Source organism: Rhizoctonia solani, chromosome 9 (assembly GCF_016906535.1).
Source record: "Rhizoctonia solani chromosome 9, complete sequence".
Lineage (NCBI taxonomy): Eukaryota > Fungi > Basidiomycota > Agaricomycetes > Cantharellales > Ceratobasidiaceae > Rhizoctonia > Rhizoctonia solani.
The window spans coordinates 2,223,452-2,242,380 of NC_057378.1; the positions used below are offsets into that span (position 1 = coordinate 2,223,452).

Consider the following 18,929-nt stretch of genomic DNA (forward strand, 5'->3'; position numbering starts at 1 on the left):
CAGATCTTGACAGTCATCCTCAGAGCGTGCATTGTTGATTAACAACACAGTACCAAAATGCCTTTCATGATAACGCTTAGAGAGTCGCTTGTGCGCATAGAAGACAAATGGAAGAAGCGTTTACGTATGGATGGTAGTCGCCCTACAGCTACTACCTCGGGCCCAGGCCCGAGCCAGGCGCCTGTAGCTGAATTCGCCCCCACCACTGCCACTAGCTCGATGCCCATGCAAAATATCGCTTTTGAATCCAGTGCCGAGCACGAGGCTTATACTTGTCTGCCCGAGCGGACCTCGAGCACGTGGATCGCAATCAGGGCCCTGGTGTCCTCCCTGGAATCGAGCACCGAGGTATTTGGACCCCTCAAATCAGCGATCTCTGGACTAAAAGGTTGCATTTCTATGTACGAGGTATGTATCGTGGATCCCTGTGGACGCTCGCTCTTATCCATATTCACGAATCTGAATAGAACGCAGGCAAGGAGAGCAAGGAGTACGAAGACCTGGCGATCAAACTGGAAAATATTCTGAATGACATGAATGAACACATTGAGCAGCCCACTGGAACTAGGACGACAGCCAGCGTGAGAAGGATTTATGCGTGAGCTCATCCTTCCTCGTATAGGGTAACTGAACCGATAGAGCTTCAGCGAGATCGAAGAAGAAGCAAAAATAGTAGCGGAAAAACAGGCCAGGGCGACAGGAAGCCATCTGATGGATGCAATGATGGGATCTGATGGTATTATAGAGTGCTATCGGCGGATTGACGGCCACCTGCAACGATTGGGGGTAAGCGCTGACAACCTATACATCGGCAATCTGACGAACTACGGATCCTTGCAGCTGAACGCGAGTATGAGCACCCTAAAAGCGGTGAATGAACAGACGATGGTGTGGTTCGCAATATCACTTTATATGATTGACTTACGTTGGTACCAGGAATCACGATTGGCCAAAATGTCACCTACCATGCCGGCCATCTACAACTCTGCAGAGTCCCAAGACCTCAAGCGAGGGAGCTGTGCACCGGGCACTCGACAGGTACAGATAGAACTGCTATTGCAATGGGCGCACAGACCCGAAATAGGAAGAACATGCTGGATGAACGGAATGGCCGGAACCGGCAAAACAACTATCGCATATACCATCTGTGAGCGGCTCGACGCCACCTGCGAGCTAGGAGCCAGCTTCTTCTGCTCGCGGAGTATCCCAGAGTGCCGTCAGGTCAAGTTTATTATACCATCGATCGCATACCAGCTCGCTCGATTTTCTGCTCCATTTCGATTCGCCCTCGACAAGGTGCTCGAGTCGGATCCCGATGCTCATATGCGAACCCTAAAAACTCAATACGAGAAGCTGATTGTCGGACCGTTGCAAGAGGTTCAGAGATGCCTACCAACGCATTTTATTGTAGTTATTGATGCACTAGATGAATGCGAGAACGAGGATAGCGTCGGCCAAATTCTGGATCTACTCCTGTCGACTGCACACAACCTGCCTGTGAGGTATCTGGTATCAAGCCGGCCTGAAAGGACAATTACGCAACGGATGGCGGAGTTCGGAGATGGAAAAGAAGACGTACGACTAGTCCTTCACGATCTTAGCTCGGATTCGGTCAAAGCAGACATCGAGACATATATGCGATACGAACTGCGGCACGTTCCATTGACGGATGCTCAGTGGCTGGCGGTAATCAGTTCATGCGAGGTCCTATTCATTTATGCGTCGACTACGTGTCGCTACCTCAAGCAGGCTCACGAGACGAAGACCCTGGCGGAGGTTATAAATGCTATTACGAACCCGACTCATGGATCCATGGAATATCAAGGCGACAACGCAATCGACGAATTATACACTACGATACTAGATGCAGCGTTCAACAAGTCTGGGTTCAACAAGGCGAATAAAAAACGAATGAAGAACATCCTGGAGACCGTGATATGTGCTATTAAACCCATTACCCTAGATGCTATCGCAGATTTGACAGGGCTAGAAAGTGGAGAACAAGCGGATGCGTTGCTGAAGCCCCTAAGATCGGTTCTAAACGTGGCCACAGAAACTGGGCTCGTAAACTCCCTGCATGCCTCATTCCCTGACTTTATACTCTCTCCGGAACGATCCGGCTTGTATCACTGCCAGCCAAATATCCGACATGCCAGGATGGCCAAAACCTGTTTGCGGCTCATTGATGCAATTGAACCAAAATTTAATATATGTGATTTGCCTTCGTCTTACCTCCTAGACGCGGAGGTCAACGGCCTGCATAGACGAGTGGCTCAGTCAATATCTCTGGGCCTGATGTATGCATGCCGCTATTGGTCTGCTCATCTGAGTCTCGGGGAGTACCAAAATGGCCTGGTTGAACTTGTTCACGGATTTTTCTCATCATGTTTACTCCTCTGGATAGAGATAATCAACCTAACTAAAAACATGCGCAGTGGGACAGCGATTATTCAGGATGCAGAGAAGTGGTGCAATGTAAGCTATTGTCCACATTTGACTGCATAGTCCAATTCAATCTTGATACAGGAAAAGGGCGTACCTCAGGAGGTAACACAGCTAGCACACGACGCATCTCAGTTTATATCAATCTATGCCAATCATCCCGTGTCCCAAAGCACTCCACATATCTATGTTTCCATGCTGCCGTTCTGGCCTCGATCTCGACCACTCTCGGCTGCATATATGCCAAGAACATCCGGACTTGTGCGGCCGACAGGAACAGCGATCGATCGACGGCGACTGGCACTCATAGCCACCTGGAAGGTCTCGACCGAAAACGTGCAGTCGATCAGTCTGTCAAGAGACGGAAGACGACTTGTGGCACCTACCGCAGACAGCATCGACGTGTACGATACGACCACGGGCGATATTGCGCTCAGTCTTACCGAAGAGCGTACAAAGTACATCGACTACGTTGCAATATCTCCCGATGGCTCCAAGGTAGCCTTTTCTAGTCGCGGCGATACCTCATATATGTGGGATACTGCCAAAGGCGGCACGGTCACAAGACTGCTTCCTGATGGCGTGTTCGGTGGTCGATCCCTTTCGTTCTCGCCTGACGGGTCCCGCGTCGCCTGTGGTCTGAAGACCGGAGAGGTGTACATCTGCGTACTAGGACAAGCCGTCAACATTCATGGTCCGCTCACGGGTCATACCACATATGTCACCTCAGTCGTGTTTTCTTCCGACGGCTTGCGCCTTGCATCTGCATCGAACGATAAGACTATTCAATTGTGGAATGTTCAAACAGGCCGGCCGGTTGGCACACCCTTTGAGGGTCATACTGCTGAGGTCTGGTCCCTATGCTTCTGTCCCACTGACTCACGTATTGCCTCGGGCTCCCGGGATAAAACGATCCGAGTATGGGATCCGCAAACTGGACAGACGGTGTTAGGGCCACTAACAGGACATTCTAGCGCCGTATACTGCGTTGCGTTTTCACACAACGGCTCTTTCATTGCCTCTGGGTCATCTGATATAACAATCCGAGTGTATGAGACGTGTACTGGCCAGACAGTGCTTGGACCGCTCAAGGGACATACTAAATACATCAACTCGGTCATCTTCTCTCCCGACAGCACTCGCCTGTTCTCTTGCTCAGCAGACGGGACTGTACGCGTATGGAATGTGCAAGACATCAATACCTCCAATCCTCTCCCGACTACCCCATCTCTTTCCTCCCATATCTACTCCATCCGATACTCTCACAACGGCACACGGGTTGTCTCTGGATCAGCAGATGGCTCGATACACGTATGGGATGTGGCGACGGGTCAGCTGGTGCTCGGACCACTGCATGGCCATGAGGATGTTGTTATATCTTTGGATTACTCAAGCGATGATCAGTATATTGCGTCTGGTTCTGAAGACAATACACTGCGAGTATGGGATGGACTGACGGGACAAGACATGCACGGACCAATAAAAGGGCATAGTGGTGATGTGAAATGTGTACGATTCTCACCCGACAGCATGGTCGTTGTCTCAGGGTCGTCTGACCATACCGTCCGAATATGGGATGTGAACACCGGCCAACAAGTGACGCAACTGTTCCAAGGACATTCCTCCATCCGGTCGGTTGCGATCTCTCCTGACGGCCAGCGGGTTGCCTGTGGGTCAGATGATGGCAAGATAGTCGTACTAGACCGACATAGTGGAATCCCGCTCGTTGACCCAATCGACGCTCACAAGGACTGGATTCGTTTGGTAGAGTTCTCTCCAGATGGTATGCGCCTCGTCTCAGGGTCGGATGACCTATCAGTGGGAATATGGGATGCAGAGACAGGGAAGCAGCTTGTTGTTTGCGGTGGGAGCGATGGCGCCCACAGTGACTACGTCCTCTCTGTGTCGTTCTCACCCAACGGTCTGTATGTCGCATCTGGGTCTAGGGACCGTACTGTGCGCGTGTGGGACTCGCAGAACGGCAAGCCTATACGCGGTCCTCTGACAGGGCATACCGATTGGGTGAACTGTGTGCAGTTCTCACCTGACGACTCTCACCTCGTATCATGTTCCCGGGACTGTAGTATTCGATTATGGGACGTATCACCTTTGGGAATACATTCACAAGAAAATTCAATGAGAGATCCAGGTATGTGTCAATGCTAAGCTGCTCTTTTCTACCGCCCGTTTTGCTGACGCGTCGTTAGCCCATGCCAGGGCAGCTGATCCAATTGATCTCTGGTCGCTCAACAGTGATGGCTGGGTGGTAGACTCACGTGGTCGACGACTGGTATGGGTTCCGTCCGATCTCTGCACCTATTTGGCACTTCCACCAACCAACTCTATTATTGCCGACCAAGGATACTTTCGACTTGAGACCGATGAATGGAAAATAGGAGACGAGTGGGTGCGGTGTTACTCTGCATAGTATACTGTATTTATGAGATCTAGCTTATTGCAAACTATCTGTCTTTTTCATCTTTTTTTCTCATTACTTGTACCTATCAATCACCTGTAGAAGATGCGACGAAACTCGTTGAGCGCATAACAGACCCACTTCCCTCAGGGGCGCCCGGAATAGTACCCGTAGGAACAGCGAATAGTATTGTCGACTTCTGGTGATGCACTTATAGATTTAATTGTTCATGCTTATACTGAGGGGGAAAGCAGGACTCATTGCACGTCAATCTTAGCAATGACCAACGAGTCGGTTTAAGAGAGTGAGCTCTTATAAGTCATCGCAATCGCATATGACCTAAATTGTTGACAGAGGTTTCTAAAGGGAAGGCGGGTAGGGAAATGGCACAGCGCGCATGTAAAGTATGTCAGAGGTAGCTCATAGGAAGTCGGATAGTATGTACCCAAACAGCTAATACAACTAACCATATCCGAATGCACAAGGCAATTGCCCGTTCCTACTTCCAACGGTTTCTCAATATCCGGATTGGTTGTGAGAGCCTGCTGCGGAAATACATGAGGGAGAGTGTGTAATGGGTAGTATACATAGCCTGCACATACGTATACCGTGGATCATACTAGCCTGATTATTTTTTAAATCAATCGGACTCCAAGATGCCGAATCCTCCCCAACTCAAGCCTTGAACGACATACTATATCCATGTCCAGTGACCTTCAGTACCCGGTTATTCGGTATCACCGCGGTAAAGACTTTCCGAACATAATGCATGCTCGCGGGCGGATCATCTAATCACGATAATAATAATTGAATTAAGCGGCCTCCAATCAAGCAATGGTGCACGTTTATGTGGGCCGCCAACTGGGAGCACATGGCCCTTCTCGCGATCGGCTAATACTAGTTATAATGCTATGGTAGGTTTGTCATCCCGAAATCATGACAACGGATAGTTGGATTTTGTCCTATATATTAATTTCAGTAAACCTAACCATTTATTCCAGCTATAGATCTAGAAAAATTAATCTTAACCGATCCATTTGGATTGTGCATATTCATACCCGTAGCGGGATTGCCACGGAAGGTCAACGGATCAGCCCACGAACATCGGGTATGCGTGGGATGTCACATATATGACCTGGATCTGAATAGCGCACCGGCCTTTGTTCGTGTAAAAACTCTGTACCATTATATAAATTCCCAATGTTGGCAGTGTGTCAAGCATATTCCTCACGCTGATCTCCATGCGATCCACCTTGGTTTCTCTGCTATTTGGTCAGCTAGTCCTAGCTGCGACTTTAGTGCACAATGATGAGATCCCTATCCTAAAGCTAAACGTGGATACCAAACTTGCAGGTATTCCTGCTAACGACTCTCACTCCTCACAGGAACGCTGACATCCTGCTAGTTCGCTCTTCCCCAGACAATATTAGGGTTGAATTTACAATCGCTAATACTGGAAGGGAGACGTATAGCATTCTCGAAACTCCCACATCTCTCCTATCCACCGAGTTCTCAACAAACAAGTTCTATCCGGAGAAGAAGGATGGCTCCCGAAGAAGCCCAATATTCAAAGGCATAAAGGTTTGCTCGGTTTTAATCAAGCTGTGTATCCATGGCCAAATTGACTCCTTTTCGATTCATCCTAGCTCAAATGGGATGCTGACCGTGCAGCTAAAGGAAACAAAATTTTAAAGCTACTGCCTGGTCGACCGGTCACTGTTACTCATGAATGTAGGGAAATATAAAAGGTCCAATGGCTTAAATAATCTCCAGTCACTAACTTATGGTATGCATGTAGTTAGTAAACTGTACGACTTTGCCAGGTCGGGTCCGGGCGTCTATAAGCTACTGCCTCTTTCCGTACTCCAGCTCATTGACGAGAAAGGGAATCATGTTCTTGGGCAGCTTGACCCTCCTCCTACAGCCGAAATCATAATCAACCAAAAGCTTCTGAACAATCTCACACACTCGTCAACTAGCGTAATCACCCACAACGGCCACCATAGAGTCGAAGCACTCCAATTTAGGGCCAACTGCGACACTGCACAACGAGCAGCGATAAACACAGCAATCGCTGATGCTCAACAACTATCAGCGAACTCCCTCACCAGGCTACGACAACAGGGCATTCCTGCGTGGAGAGAATTACCCCGTACATGGTTTGGCTCCTATGAGGAGGAGCGTGTGTACAAGGCAAGGTACACAATGAGCTTGATCACAAGGCCTTTCAACGCATATACGGTGAGATTTTGAGATTTCGCTCCTTCCCTAGGCTGTGCTAACTGATATCAGTACCATTGTTCTTGCCCTGAGACTAAAGAGTTTCAGGATGTATATGCATATGTCATGAAGGATCACGCACCAAATGATATTCATCTTTGTCCGAGCTTTTTTGAGGCATCAACGAGGGGATACAACTCACAAGGTAGCTCTTCTTTATTTTTCATGTCTTTAATCCGAAACTCATATGCGTCCAACTCACTTCAGCTGGAATAATTATTCACGAGTGAGTGTATTGGAAGTTACCTCTTTCTATGAATAACGGCGATATCGTCTTAGAGCCTCACATCTTCAAGCAGACACGGAGGACTACGCCTATGGGTTCCGGGAATGTAGGTATTGGGCGAGTCGTTTCCCTGAGCAGGCGATAGAAAACGCGGACAATTATGAATATTATTGTGAGAGTTTGTGGAACACCGTACCTCCAGTAGTGTCGGGCTGGTTTGCACAAGCCACCGAACATTTATTCAAGACCTTGGTTCTGTGGTGAGGTATTGCCACAGTATGGACCTAAATGAGTCCCACGTTTTCTCCTTTCTTTGTTTTCAAATCAAGTACCGTTAATCTGTCTCCTAAATATACGGGCTTTGTTTAATTATCTGCACCCTCGATCAAGATAACCTCGCTCGAATGTAAGGCGCCCGAATTGGTGTCCCAGTCATGTTCCACAAGGGAGGCATTTTCCGACCCACAGCTAATAGGATCTATACGTGTCCCAATGCTGTATCTGACATGTTTACGGCAAACTCGAGAAAGTAAGTTTTCCAAGCCTAGGTAATAGTAGCCTCCAAATTAAGAGACAAACACAACCAAAGACATTGACCTCTAATAGATTTAAATACAGTTTCCAATAGAATCCTTACATTTAATCAGACCATAGAATATCAAATCAGTCTGGATCTCGTAGCTCTCGACTTGAAGCCTTACATTTGGTACCAACACATCACATGGGCCTATAGCTCTTTATCCCGCTCATACTCGGCTCCGACGTATGACCACATGCCCACCGCGTCTAAATCATCCTTTCCGTCGTCGCCGACTGTAAGTGTTTGTTCGGGACCCATAACCATCGCATAGTGTCTCATGCCAAGTGTGATTTTGATGGCCGGTGGACCGGGTTCGTAGGAAGTGAGAGGCTGCGAGAGAATACTTGCGACGATGTTTTTAGCAGCTACTTCGGCCTGATTGTATTTCTTAATCAACAAAAGGAAAGAGCGGGGGATGAGAAAGAGGTGACAAACCTGCCAATGAGCCGTATGTCCAGCTTTAATCACCCCAAACGCATCCGCCGCGTCTCCGATAGCATATACATGCGGCAGCTCGGTCCCCGGCGCGTTTGTACCCCCATCTTGAACGATAAATCGTGACTTGGGAGGAAGATCGACTTGCATAGTTCGTAGGACTTTGATCATCCCTGTTTGGTCGTCTATTGCGCGAGGAACCAAGTCGCGCATGAGGGATGTGTTGGGAGTTTGACCTGTACAGAGCAGCTACATCGTTTAAATGAGTATTCGGCTCAAAACCATGGAGGCAAGGTAAAAGTGAAAAGAATCAGAAGACCCCGGTCGCCAAAATGGAGAAATACACCGCCCGAGTCACACTGATAGCGATCAGCACTCACGATCAGATCCGCGCATATCTTCTTTCCGTTCTCGGTCTTGACCACTCTCCTTCCTTGCTCGTCGTACTCGGCGTGTTCGGGAAGTGTAGTCTTGAGATCGAGTCTTTGGCCCAGAATCAAGTTGACGCCGAGCGCGTGCATGGTTTTGTTGACTTGATCACTTATCATTAGTATTTTGCGGGGAGAAAAAGGGAAGGAAACGATAATGACGTACTCTCGTCGTGTATTTTATTTGGGAACCTTGGTAATAATTGCATACGAGAGTGCAAAAGTGTGATTTGTTTGTGGGGGTATAGGCTCTTCAAGTCGCTCGCAAACTCTACCATTTTCCCCAATAATCTGACATTAAGCCCGAGTGACCAAAGTAGAGAAAGGAACAAACGTACGAATGCCCAACGCACCACCGCCAACGACCAACACGCTCTCAACCAACTTGAGCCGCTTTTGAGCGCGTTGGAGAAAGGCGACCGCAGCCGACTTGGAACCGTCAAAAGTTTCGAATTTTTTGTCCCCATCGAGATTGATGGTTCTCTCAGCTTTGGAACCGTATGCATGTCCGTCATACACGCTCTTTGCGCCCCAAAAGTCGATGGGGCCGGGTAGCTTGGCGCCCAGCGCATAGATAAGATAATCAAACTCGAGGCTGCTCGTACGCTCTGGAGACGTCTCGTTTGAATACGGCGCGGGAGTATAGACTACCTTGTTCCGCTCCAACTTGATTGCCGTGCCGTGGATAACCCGGTTTGGGCCGGGTGTAGGGCCGAATAGGTTGTTGTACGGTATAACTTTTTTTTGCGTTAGGGATTGAGATTAGGCGAGGCGAATTAATGAGCTTACAGGCTTTAGTCTCGTGTGATGGCAGAACGCTGAATCTCGGCAAGACGTACATGTCTGAGTCGAGGGTGTCAGAAACAAATGGGTCAGGGAAAAAAGACGAGAACGCACGGTTCGCGTGACTTGGTGAGCATGCAATACCTCGGTCAGGTCGGTCGAGGAGATTCGGAGATATGTGCGTACCTGTTTCGTTCTAGTAGAACAACGCGATATCCCTCCGGGAGCTCTTTCGCGAGGAACTTGGACGCAGCGATACCTACCCAGAGGTAGGTCTATTATGCATATATGAAGAGGCAAGAGGACTGACCACCGTACGAGCCACCGAGCACAAGAATAGTTTTTAGAGCCGAGACAAAGGGAACAGACATGACGACAAGTACAAGAGTACCAAAGAAATGAAGCCAAAAGGTACCCATGGATGTGGTGGGAAGACGCGAGTTGAGTTTATATGCAAGAAAACAAAACAGGTGTGATCGTTCGATCTTGTTATCTGATAAAAGCCCGGGGTGATCTCGGCTAGGAGTCGAATTGGAAATGATCATTAAGGACCCAATGTCAACGAGGAGAGAATGAGATAATTAAAGATTGCGTTGTCGAGTTCTCAAGGCTGCCGAAGAGATAGAAGCCGGAGAAAATATGTTGGATGATATGTTTCTGACTAATGGCGTGTTGAATCGTTCGATGGAGTCAGTAAGAGGTGAGTAATAACCCGAGTCAAGCGTTGGTATTTCAGATTTGGAGAGCGGAATAGCCGCGTTTGGTATGTAGGGCGTAGAGTGGGTGTGTTCCGGCCGGATGAGCACGGGAGGCATAGACGCTGGTGTGAGAGAAGAGTGGTTCAGCTATGCCGATGAGGTGATCGAGTGTATGGTACCAAACATAACAAGAGAGCCAATACATCCGAGTCAATTCAGGTAAGCAGCCAGTGAGAAAGCGGAAGCGGGGCTTGAGAGGTGGTTGGAACACAAAGAAACGTAAGCGAGCACAAAGCCTGAAACTGGACGATGGACTAGGCATATAGCATATGGTATATTGACGAAAATACAACGGGAACAAGCATTGGACTAGGCGACTGGGCAGAGGGAAGAAGGAATAGAGGGGTGAGGTGGACATGGATGCACGTGATGTGGGGGTGGCCGTCGACCAAACAACCATCTTCCATGGCAGACACCGGCAATGTGTCCCTCGAAGAAATCAAAGCGTCCGCTGCTCGGCTTGATACAGATGATGAAGAGACAGAAGATCATTGCATTATCTGTCTCCAGAGTGTGGAGGATCGAACAGTGCTGATCAACTGCGCACATGATCGCATGTGTTTTGAATGTATTAGAAAATGGACTGGTCAGTCTTTTCTTTTTGCTTGTTCTCCTGTGTGTACTTATGTGCGTGAAGAACAGAACAGTCACGACGATGTCCTCTGTGCAACACACCAATTGGATCCCATCTCATTCACCGCATCCGATCCGAATACGACTACCAAAAGTTTTATCTCGAACCACTGAGGACATCTCCTCCACCCCAAAATATTCTCACAGAGGCTAGGAATAGCTATCGTGCGAGGACGAGACGACGTAAGCTTCCTTTTTTTCACTGCTCCACTCCACATTCTCTGACTAATATACTCGCCTTAGCCTCATCCGCAGCTCGCGAAATCGAACAAGACAACCTCGAGCGCGCAATCGAAAAACGTCGATGGGTGTACAGACATGGCTTGTTCGCCAAGGTGTGTTCATCGTCAGACATAATTCTTACGTTGCCTGACCGAGCTTCTTCATTATTCTTCATTATCCATTTCCAATTATGGTTGTACGATCGTCCTCGCCCGTGGATTCGGCCACTTGTCGCCATTGAGTAGCACATTGCCTCCAATTCCCACACCCGCTTTCGTCCCAATCCAACTCCGGCCCAGATCTCCAACTCTCAGGAACTCCAGAGCCGCTGTCAGATGTTTGTCAGGCGCGAACTGAGGGTCTGGCCGAATCTCGATGTCGAGGTACGTTCCTGCCTTGGTCTTTGTTTGTTGCTTTGTTGGAGTTTCACCTTTGCTTTGCGCCGATTGCGGGTGTTTACTGGGCGCTGCTTGTTTTCTTCTTTCCTTCTTGCTTCTTCCTCCCGAGCCATGATGGTATAAGAAACTCGGGTCCCTGTTTTTCCTGGTTACTATTTAGTCAACCCGGACTAGGACGTTCCCCGGGGTATGACGCCCCGTGTCCCCTCCTCTCCCCCAACGCACTACTTGGTGTTTCACAATGAATACCCAAACAACAGCTTTGGGAGTCAGTGGGCGGTCTAGCGCTAATCAATCAATTCAGCTCTCAGCGAGCACTGAATAGCCTATTCATTCAATGATACACTGTTCCTTGTTGGTGCTGGTCTATTCATTCTCGCCGACCTTTCCTTGGTCTTTACATGCAATATATATATAACATCATATTAATCTCTTCTCATAGTTCCTGACCTCGTTCATCCTCTCCCTCGCCAAATCAATCGACATTCGCACTGAACCAGCTGTCAAACTCATATCTGAATTCTTCGACATTAACGGGCGGCCGTCTCCTGCAGGGGGGACTGTTGCTGAACATTTCGTGCATGGTACGATAATCTATTTACTTCACGTTTTAAGTGCTGACCCCTTATGCTTCTTGTGGGCGCTCTGGCTGCTTTTGGCAATTGTCATATGACTGTTATTGCACTATTCCGTTTTTGGTATCTAACATTTTTATTCCGTTTATGGAAATTAACTTGGCTGCTCGCCGAGTGTAGAGTTTTACTCGTATCTTCGCTCTCCATTCCGAGACTTGCCAGCATACGACGCAATAGCTCAAGTAAGCTCTATAACGCATCTCGCTCTCAAACTCAATTTATTTATTTATTTTAGTATGACACCCCAGACAACATCGAGCCACCCCCAACAACCATTTCTCGCCCCGACACTAGCCAGCGCCAAACCGAACCTGGACCATCTGGCTCAAGGAGACCTGACGCTCGCGAGAGGTATGGTTATGATCCTGAAGACGACCCGCTCGAGGCCTCGCCGAGGGACGCACAAGACGATAGCGAGCTGGACATGGACGAGCGGTGGATCGAGGTTCCGCCTGGTCGGAGGGGCGGTAGGGCTAGGAGAGAGGATATCTGGGATGACGAGCCGAGGAGCAGGAGTAGGAGCAAGGCAAGGGATAGGAGAGACGAACAGTTCGAGAGGGAAGATGGTAGAGATAGAGGGTCAGGGAGGGAAAGGAGTTCTCGAAGGGGTCGGGACTCGTCAAGGCGCGGTGAAGGGGAAGCTAGAGGTCGCGGGTCAAGGAGGGACAGAAGCAGGGACGAAGGAGGGTACAGGCGGTCGCCCACGCTAGGAAGGGATCGGTCATCGTCGTCAAGTCCATCGTCAATGCGAGACAGAGGCTGGTATGCAAGCGGTGGCCGACAGTCCAAGAGGCAGCCATCAACATCAAGGTCTCCGTCTATACGAGACCGAAAAGGCAAGCGACGGGCAGACGACTATAGACAAAGGGATACAAGTCGAGATGGCGATTCTGGCAGGAGGGGCCACAAGGACAAGAGCCGGACTGGGTACGATGGCAGGAAAGGTGGAATCGGGGAACGTGGCGCAACTCAATGGGAAACAGGGACTAGCTACACCAAGGATCGGAACAATGACGAACCGCACAATCGCAATCAAGGGCAAAAGGGGAAATACAATGATGCGCGAGCGGGGATTGACAATGACGAACACAAGGGGAAGAACGATACCCGCAAACGGTGGGATGGGGATGACGAGAGAGGCTCAGCTGTTCGATATCGAGATGATGATGGCGATGGAGGAAAAGCTCACTCTGCACGCTTTCCGGAGTCTTTACGCCATAGAGGAGATGGTAGCTCCGACGACTCGGCTCGCAATAATGACCAACAACCCCCCTACTCTTCTCTTCACCGATTCTCCCCGGAAGATTATGACGAATATTCAGCTAGACGACGTTCCCACCCCTATGAAGAGCGAAAATCTCAGTCCGAGTACGATTATGACCTAGACTCTTCCGTTCATAACCGACCGATGTCACACGAACCCGCTCCCAGACCCTCGAAGCGCACCCGAAGCCCCTCACCGAAAAGCAATAAGGAGGAAACGGGCCGAGACCAAAAGCGAGTCGCGGTGGATGGACATCATGAGCATGATTCGCATCGCTCGCCTTCAACTAATACCCGGTCCCACAAAACTCATGGGAGCTATCGGTCTGGGTCCATACCCAGAGATACGCAAACACGTTCCCGCAGTCGCTCAACCAGTCGGCCCGCCCATCACCACAACGTGCAGGAGCCCAAAGCATCCGGAGTGGAGCGTTCTGGCACTGCCTTGGAGTCTGTCCATCCCTCGTTTGGTCACATACCTCCCGTGGTCGATCAGCCTCTGTCAACACAGCCCGGTGACAATCGAGAGACCACAAGGACAGATACGACAAAGGTCGAGAGACATCGCGCGCCGCGTTTAACACCTCTTGCATCTATTCGCGCGCATTTGCAAGGGCGATCTCGGTCTTCGGACCAAGACACGATGAACGAAGGTGTTGGGATCAAAGCTAGCCCTAGTCAGTCGACAACTCCAGTTGAATCGAGTGCGACAAATGATTCCACCTTGTTGCCGAGCGCAGTCGAACGATCATCCCTGGCGCTAAACACTCTGAATACAAACTCAATTCACGTCAGGCCAGATTCGTCAGAGGAACCAAATGGGTCGAGTGTTTCATACTCCATTCTTGGAGCTGCAGCTGCTGCACGTTCTCAAGTCCAGCCTCCGCTTATCACAACCAGTTCTGACTCGACACAACGTGTGCGCCCTAATTCCACAGTGGGGCGCAATCGCCTGGTGCTCGCACGCCTTGAGGCCTTACGTTCAGCGACAGACTCAAGCTCCCATCTGTCTGAGAATGCTTTGTCTGGCGAGGCTCTGCCGGAGAAGACCTCCGCATCACCGACTCTGCCCGACTCGCTTGGGAACCAGAGCGCCACAAATACGCAACATGACGACGGCCAGTTGTCCACTAGCCCGATTAGGCAACTGGGCGCTGATCCGGCGGATGTCAACGCGCCGGCGGCACGGTTTCAAGTTGAACGTAGGCTAAAGCTACAGGCTAGGCTCGCTGCTCGTAAACGCGAGATTAATGCTGTGGTGGGTCCCAAGGATGCGTCCCCACTCTGAGCGAGAGGGACCATCAGGTTTACTCTCTTCCCAAAGTTCGATCAATGTGGGTTTCACGACATTGTGATATGACCGACGAGTGTATTTCCTTAAATGTATGTTGAAAGATGAAATGCAACGGTGACCCACGTACTCCATACGTATGGGACATCCAACGCAAAACTCTATCTCTCCAGACGCGTCACAATTGCCTCGGGTGGGGCAAAAATTCTAGTAGGATTTACGGCTTTGTACTATGAACTGGCCTTATTGTCAGGATGGTAATCTATAGAATCTGATGTTGTGGCCACGCGACTTTGATAACCATCAGCGATTCCCGTTCCGATCGCAAGCCGGTCAGCTAAAATCAACCAGGGAAGTCTCTACAAGTCTGATTACCATTACGGCCTGGGCTAGGCGTTAAGATACTATATCCGCAGTCCGGGGACAAATGGGACATGTAGGGTATGAATTGAGTTGCATTGTATTATTCAGTGCATCACCGGCAGTAATCAAACAGGGGCTGGGATACAGTCAACTATACTAAAGCATAAGACCGGAAAAATGAAAATATAAAATCGAATAGGGTAACAGGATTTCAAGACAGGGCGTAGTGAGCGTCGTTGTTCTAAGCGAAAAGAAACGAAAAGAATAAGATCCACAAACAGGTTACGAAGAAAGCAATAGCACAACAGAGCGAAAACCACTGACCAAGGGAGACGGCATATACAAAGAAACGTGTGGGACACGGACTAAAACGAGCATACACAAACAGGAAAACGATAAAAGAGAGCATTCAAGTTTCACCTTCAATTCCAAGTCATAACGTTGAATATCATGTATGAGAGATTGCATATTGAGCTCATAAGGCCATTGGCGTGTAAAATAGGTTCAGGATTCAGTCTCGACTCGCGTCTTCGGATGAACGCCGGCTATGTGAAAGACCACGAGATGTTTGCGGAGGGGCAGGCTCGGGCTCGGACCTGGCTTGTTCACCCGACTTGGGTGAAGATTCGGCGAGCAGCGGACGATGGGAATCGAGGGCCGTTGGGGCAGAATGCGTCCGTTCGGGGCTAGTCGGTGCATTCTCGCCAGCTTCTAGGCTCCTAGCAGGGGTGGTTCCAAACAGCTCGAGCCCTAGACCGCGGTCAGAGCGTGGGCGAATGTCGGATACCAATGTAGCACTCAAAGGTGGATCGGACCTCGCCCTTTCCCCGCCCAGCCCGTGAAGGAGCGACGGGAGCCCAGTGGTGCTTGGAAGCGGACGCATGTAACGAGGGTTCGTGTGAGGGTGATTCCAAATAGGCGTGGGTTCCAACGGTTGCGGTGGCGGCAACCCAGTTGGTAAGAGAGATGGGCGACGAGCGGGGGCGGGGTGGGTCGATGTAGTCGGACTAAGTATAGGCCCGCTTGATTCCTCACGCGACCTCTCGTTGTCCGGCCAAATCGGAGGCAGAGTCGTATCCTCCCTAGAGACGGAGCTAGCAGGCACGGGGGAGCGTACGTGAGATGGACTATGAAAGCTTCGGTCGTAATATGAAGCTGGTGAGCGGGTATATTCTGGCTCGGGTGGGGCATACTGTGGTGGCGGATAGGCTCCGCTCGGATACTCATAGCTACTTTCCCCGTGAAGAGCATTGTACGATAGGCTGGAGGACCCTCGACGATGGGAGCTCAATCGTTGGGTCCTTCGTAGTAACGGCGATGTGTCAACTGCGGGGTGCCTAGACTCTCCATACGTGTATGGGTGAGGAGAGGTATAGGGTCGAGGGTGTGGTGGGTCGTAGTATGCTGAATTATAGTTGAAGACACGGTATGGGCCAGAAGTTTGAGGGGTCAATGGCTGGCGGGACCCTCCAGCACCGCTACTCGCTTGTTGCTGTGCCTTGGACTTTTGTCGCTGATTCTATTAAAAAGCCTATTAGATTTTGTATTCGCAGTAGGTTCAAGAGCACTGAAACCAACCTGAAACCAAACCTGGAAAAGCGCATGACGTAAGCTTTGAGAGTAACTCGAGCATGTGGAATAGATACTCACCTGAACTCTCCGTGCACTGAGTCCAATCTCTCGCCCACATTGTTCCCTCTGCTCCGTCGTCGGAAAACGCGTCTGGAAATCCATACACCGGTCAGCCAAGTTACGTTATGCATATATTCAGCCTCAAACTTACTTGCGAGAGCAATCGGTGGAGCGCGGTGAGTTGGTCGGGAGTCATCAATGTCCGCGTTCGCTTTTTGGGAGCGGGCATTATGGGCTGCTCGGCGTGTTCGCTGGTCTCAGAGCCGCTAACAGATCCGTGTCTCTCGTCTCCCTCATCCTCCAGTTCCTCGCTCCTGCCCCGCTTCACTCCTCGTGCATTATCTGAGGCTCGCATTGATTCCGGTGGCGTGGCGTGTCGGATGCTGGTTCTAGTAGTCGTTTGTTGTGTAGTAGATGAAGTCGAATATTTATCAGAGTCAATAAACCGAGATGACCGTGGTATATAGTGTGAAGTTAGAGCGCTGAAAGCGGGGGAGGCAATATGAGTGGGACGCCCAACGTGTATCATGGAGGGACTAGTAGTCGAGAAAGAGGGTCCAAGTTGATGAGAGGCTGATGATGGCAAGCTGGGTGGTGACGGTAGTGGGGATTGGGAGGGGCGATTCGACATAGGACGTCTAATCTGGCCGGTTATTAACCCGAGGGCCAGAGCTATACGCAATTACGGTGACAAGTATGGAAGTAGAAACGTGGTAATGAGCAAATACAAAACTTTGATCAAAGTTGGGGAAGCACCAGAGCACAAGAAACTCTTTGATAATCGTTGAAGCGCTTTTATCGAGTTCGTCGTGAAGATCTGGCTCCTTGATGATTATGATTAATTGGAGAGGTTATAAGCGGTGTCACCATAACAAGGCAATGAGGGACGCGGGTATTAATAACAAATTCAAGAGAAACTAAGGATGAGCAGCGAATGGGCCTCAAGTCGACAGCCGGTGCCTGTAGAGTTGTCCGGCGGTAAGCAGCTGAAACGATGGGGGGAGACAAGTACGAACTGTCGCAACACACGGCCGATTTTCATTCTGGCGGGAGGGCCGTCAGAACCATAGTGACGAAAGCGAACCAGTAACATAGCATCATTCGAACAAATTTGGACAGGCTAATACACAGCCGCCTATCAAACTTGTAAGGAAAATTATACATTCTCAATGATCTAATCAACTCGTATGTAGTCGCGGTGATCCCAATGTGGGTCTCATTGGCAACACCATGACGGTGTGTGGATACGGGCGCGATGCCCAAGGGTGAGGATATCTACGGTTGACAGGCCGCCATGCGCTGTCCCAGAGAGTTGCATGGTTGTTGCCCGAGCGACACTGACAGCGACAACCGCCGGAATTCTTTTAGGGGTCCGGGGGAAATTAATTACCCCAGACAAATCGAGCCCGACAATATCTGTTATTCATCCCTGACCATCTTCAATCGATCACTCTCTTCCAGTATCATCGTAATGACCCACTTGGGTGCCACTCTCAACCTAATATTGGCCCACTCATTCATCTCGAACAGAAATACGACTTTAACTGACAGCTGGCTGAAACGCTGCACCTGGTCACCATTCATAAGTATCAACACAGAGGCCTTCACGTTACACGGTACGCTCCGAGACCCAAACCGGTGTATATAGTATACATTAATCTAGACTTGATGCAGCCTGATCTTCCCACGTAATACGGATATTAGCTGTGAACATCATTATCGCAGGCTCTCGCGGGAATCGAAGCCCTGGGGCGGATTACCAAGGCGACGTCGGTGCCGTGCCACTTTGATGATGAGCCCTGGCCCGAATCTAGTCCTAGTCGACGACCCGGGAGTGAATGTCTGGAAGTTGAGGGTAAGAAGTGGGCCCAGTGCACAGCCGTCGCAAGGGAAGACGTGCCACCATGACAACCTCTACACCATAACTTCACATGGGGGCTCGGTTCTGGCTCGCCATATATCTCGGATTGCTCCGGGGCTCCCAGAGTCTATCAAAATTAATTCTAAGTTAAGAGATATTCACAAGTGTGCTTTCCTGATGGTCGACATAATATGTCTCCCCGACCACACCGATTACTCCCCGGACGCGCGGGGTTCATTACGACCAAGATACGACCATTCATGGATACACTGTGGATACAAAG

The 18,929-nt window shown here is 49.8% G+C and overlaps 5 protein-coding genes across 5 annotated transcripts; 3 read left to right on the forward strand and 2 right to left on the reverse strand.

Moving 5' to 3' along the window:
• Positions 1 to 57: 57 nt before the first annotated feature.
• RhiXN_08193 (peptidase C14) lies at positions 58 to 4,870 on the forward strand (the record flags this gene model as incomplete). Its single annotated transcript, XM_043328009.1, has 7 exons — positions 58 to 408; positions 468 to 598; positions 648 to 786; positions 841 to 888; positions 937 to 2,475; positions 2,527 to 4,591; positions 4,650 to 4,870. The coding sequence occupies 7 exons, from the start codon at positions 58 to 60 to the stop codon at positions 4,868 to 4,870; spliced, it is 4,494 nt and encodes a 1,497-aa protein (XP_043183394.1).
• A 1,229-nt stretch (positions 4,871 to 6,099) lies between these two features.
• Positions 6,100 to 7,111, forward strand: RhiXN_08194 (uncharacterized protein; the record flags this gene model as incomplete). Its single annotated transcript, XM_043328010.1, has 4 exons — positions 6,100 to 6,211; positions 6,264 to 6,439; positions 6,505 to 6,589; positions 6,657 to 7,111. The coding sequence occupies 4 exons, from the start codon at positions 6,100 to 6,102 to the stop codon at positions 7,109 to 7,111; spliced, it is 828 nt and encodes a 275-aa protein (XP_043183395.1).
• Positions 7,112 to 8,091: 980 nt separating this feature from the next.
• Positions 8,092 to 10,135, reverse strand: RhiXN_08195 (apoptosis-inducing factor 2; the record flags this gene model as incomplete). The annotated part of the gene is made up of 8 exons (XM_043328011.1): positions 8,092 to 8,319; positions 8,380 to 8,628; positions 8,760 to 8,911; positions 8,974 to 9,078; positions 9,146 to 9,544; positions 9,597 to 9,715; positions 9,777 to 9,849; positions 9,901 to 10,135. The coding sequence occupies 8 exons, from the start codon at positions 10,133 to 10,135 to the stop codon at positions 8,092 to 8,094; spliced, it is 1,560 nt and encodes a 519-aa protein (XP_043183396.1).
• Positions 10,136 to 10,753: 618 nt separating this feature from the next.
• On the forward strand, positions 10,754 to 14,787 carry RhiXN_08196 (Zinc finger, C3HC4 type (RING finger) protein; the record flags this gene model as incomplete). The annotated part of the gene is made up of 7 exons (XM_043328012.1): positions 10,754 to 10,934; positions 10,991 to 11,164; positions 11,225 to 11,316; positions 11,449 to 11,586; positions 12,044 to 12,185; positions 12,357 to 12,418; positions 12,472 to 14,787. The coding sequence occupies 7 exons, from the start codon at positions 10,754 to 10,756 to the stop codon at positions 14,785 to 14,787; spliced, it is 3,105 nt and encodes a 1,034-aa protein (XP_043183397.1).
• An 877-nt stretch (positions 14,788 to 15,664) lies between these two features.
• On the reverse strand, positions 15,665 to 17,416 carry RhiXN_08197 (homeobox domain protein; the record flags this gene model as incomplete). The annotated part of the gene is made up of 4 exons (XM_043328013.1): positions 15,665 to 16,672; positions 16,732 to 16,743; positions 16,804 to 16,875; positions 16,937 to 17,416. 4 exons carry the CDS (start codon positions 17,414 to 17,416, stop codon positions 15,665 to 15,667), a joined length of 1,572 nt encoding a protein of 523 aa, XP_043183398.1.
• Between the last annotated feature and the right edge of the window lie 1,513 nt (positions 17,417 to 18,929).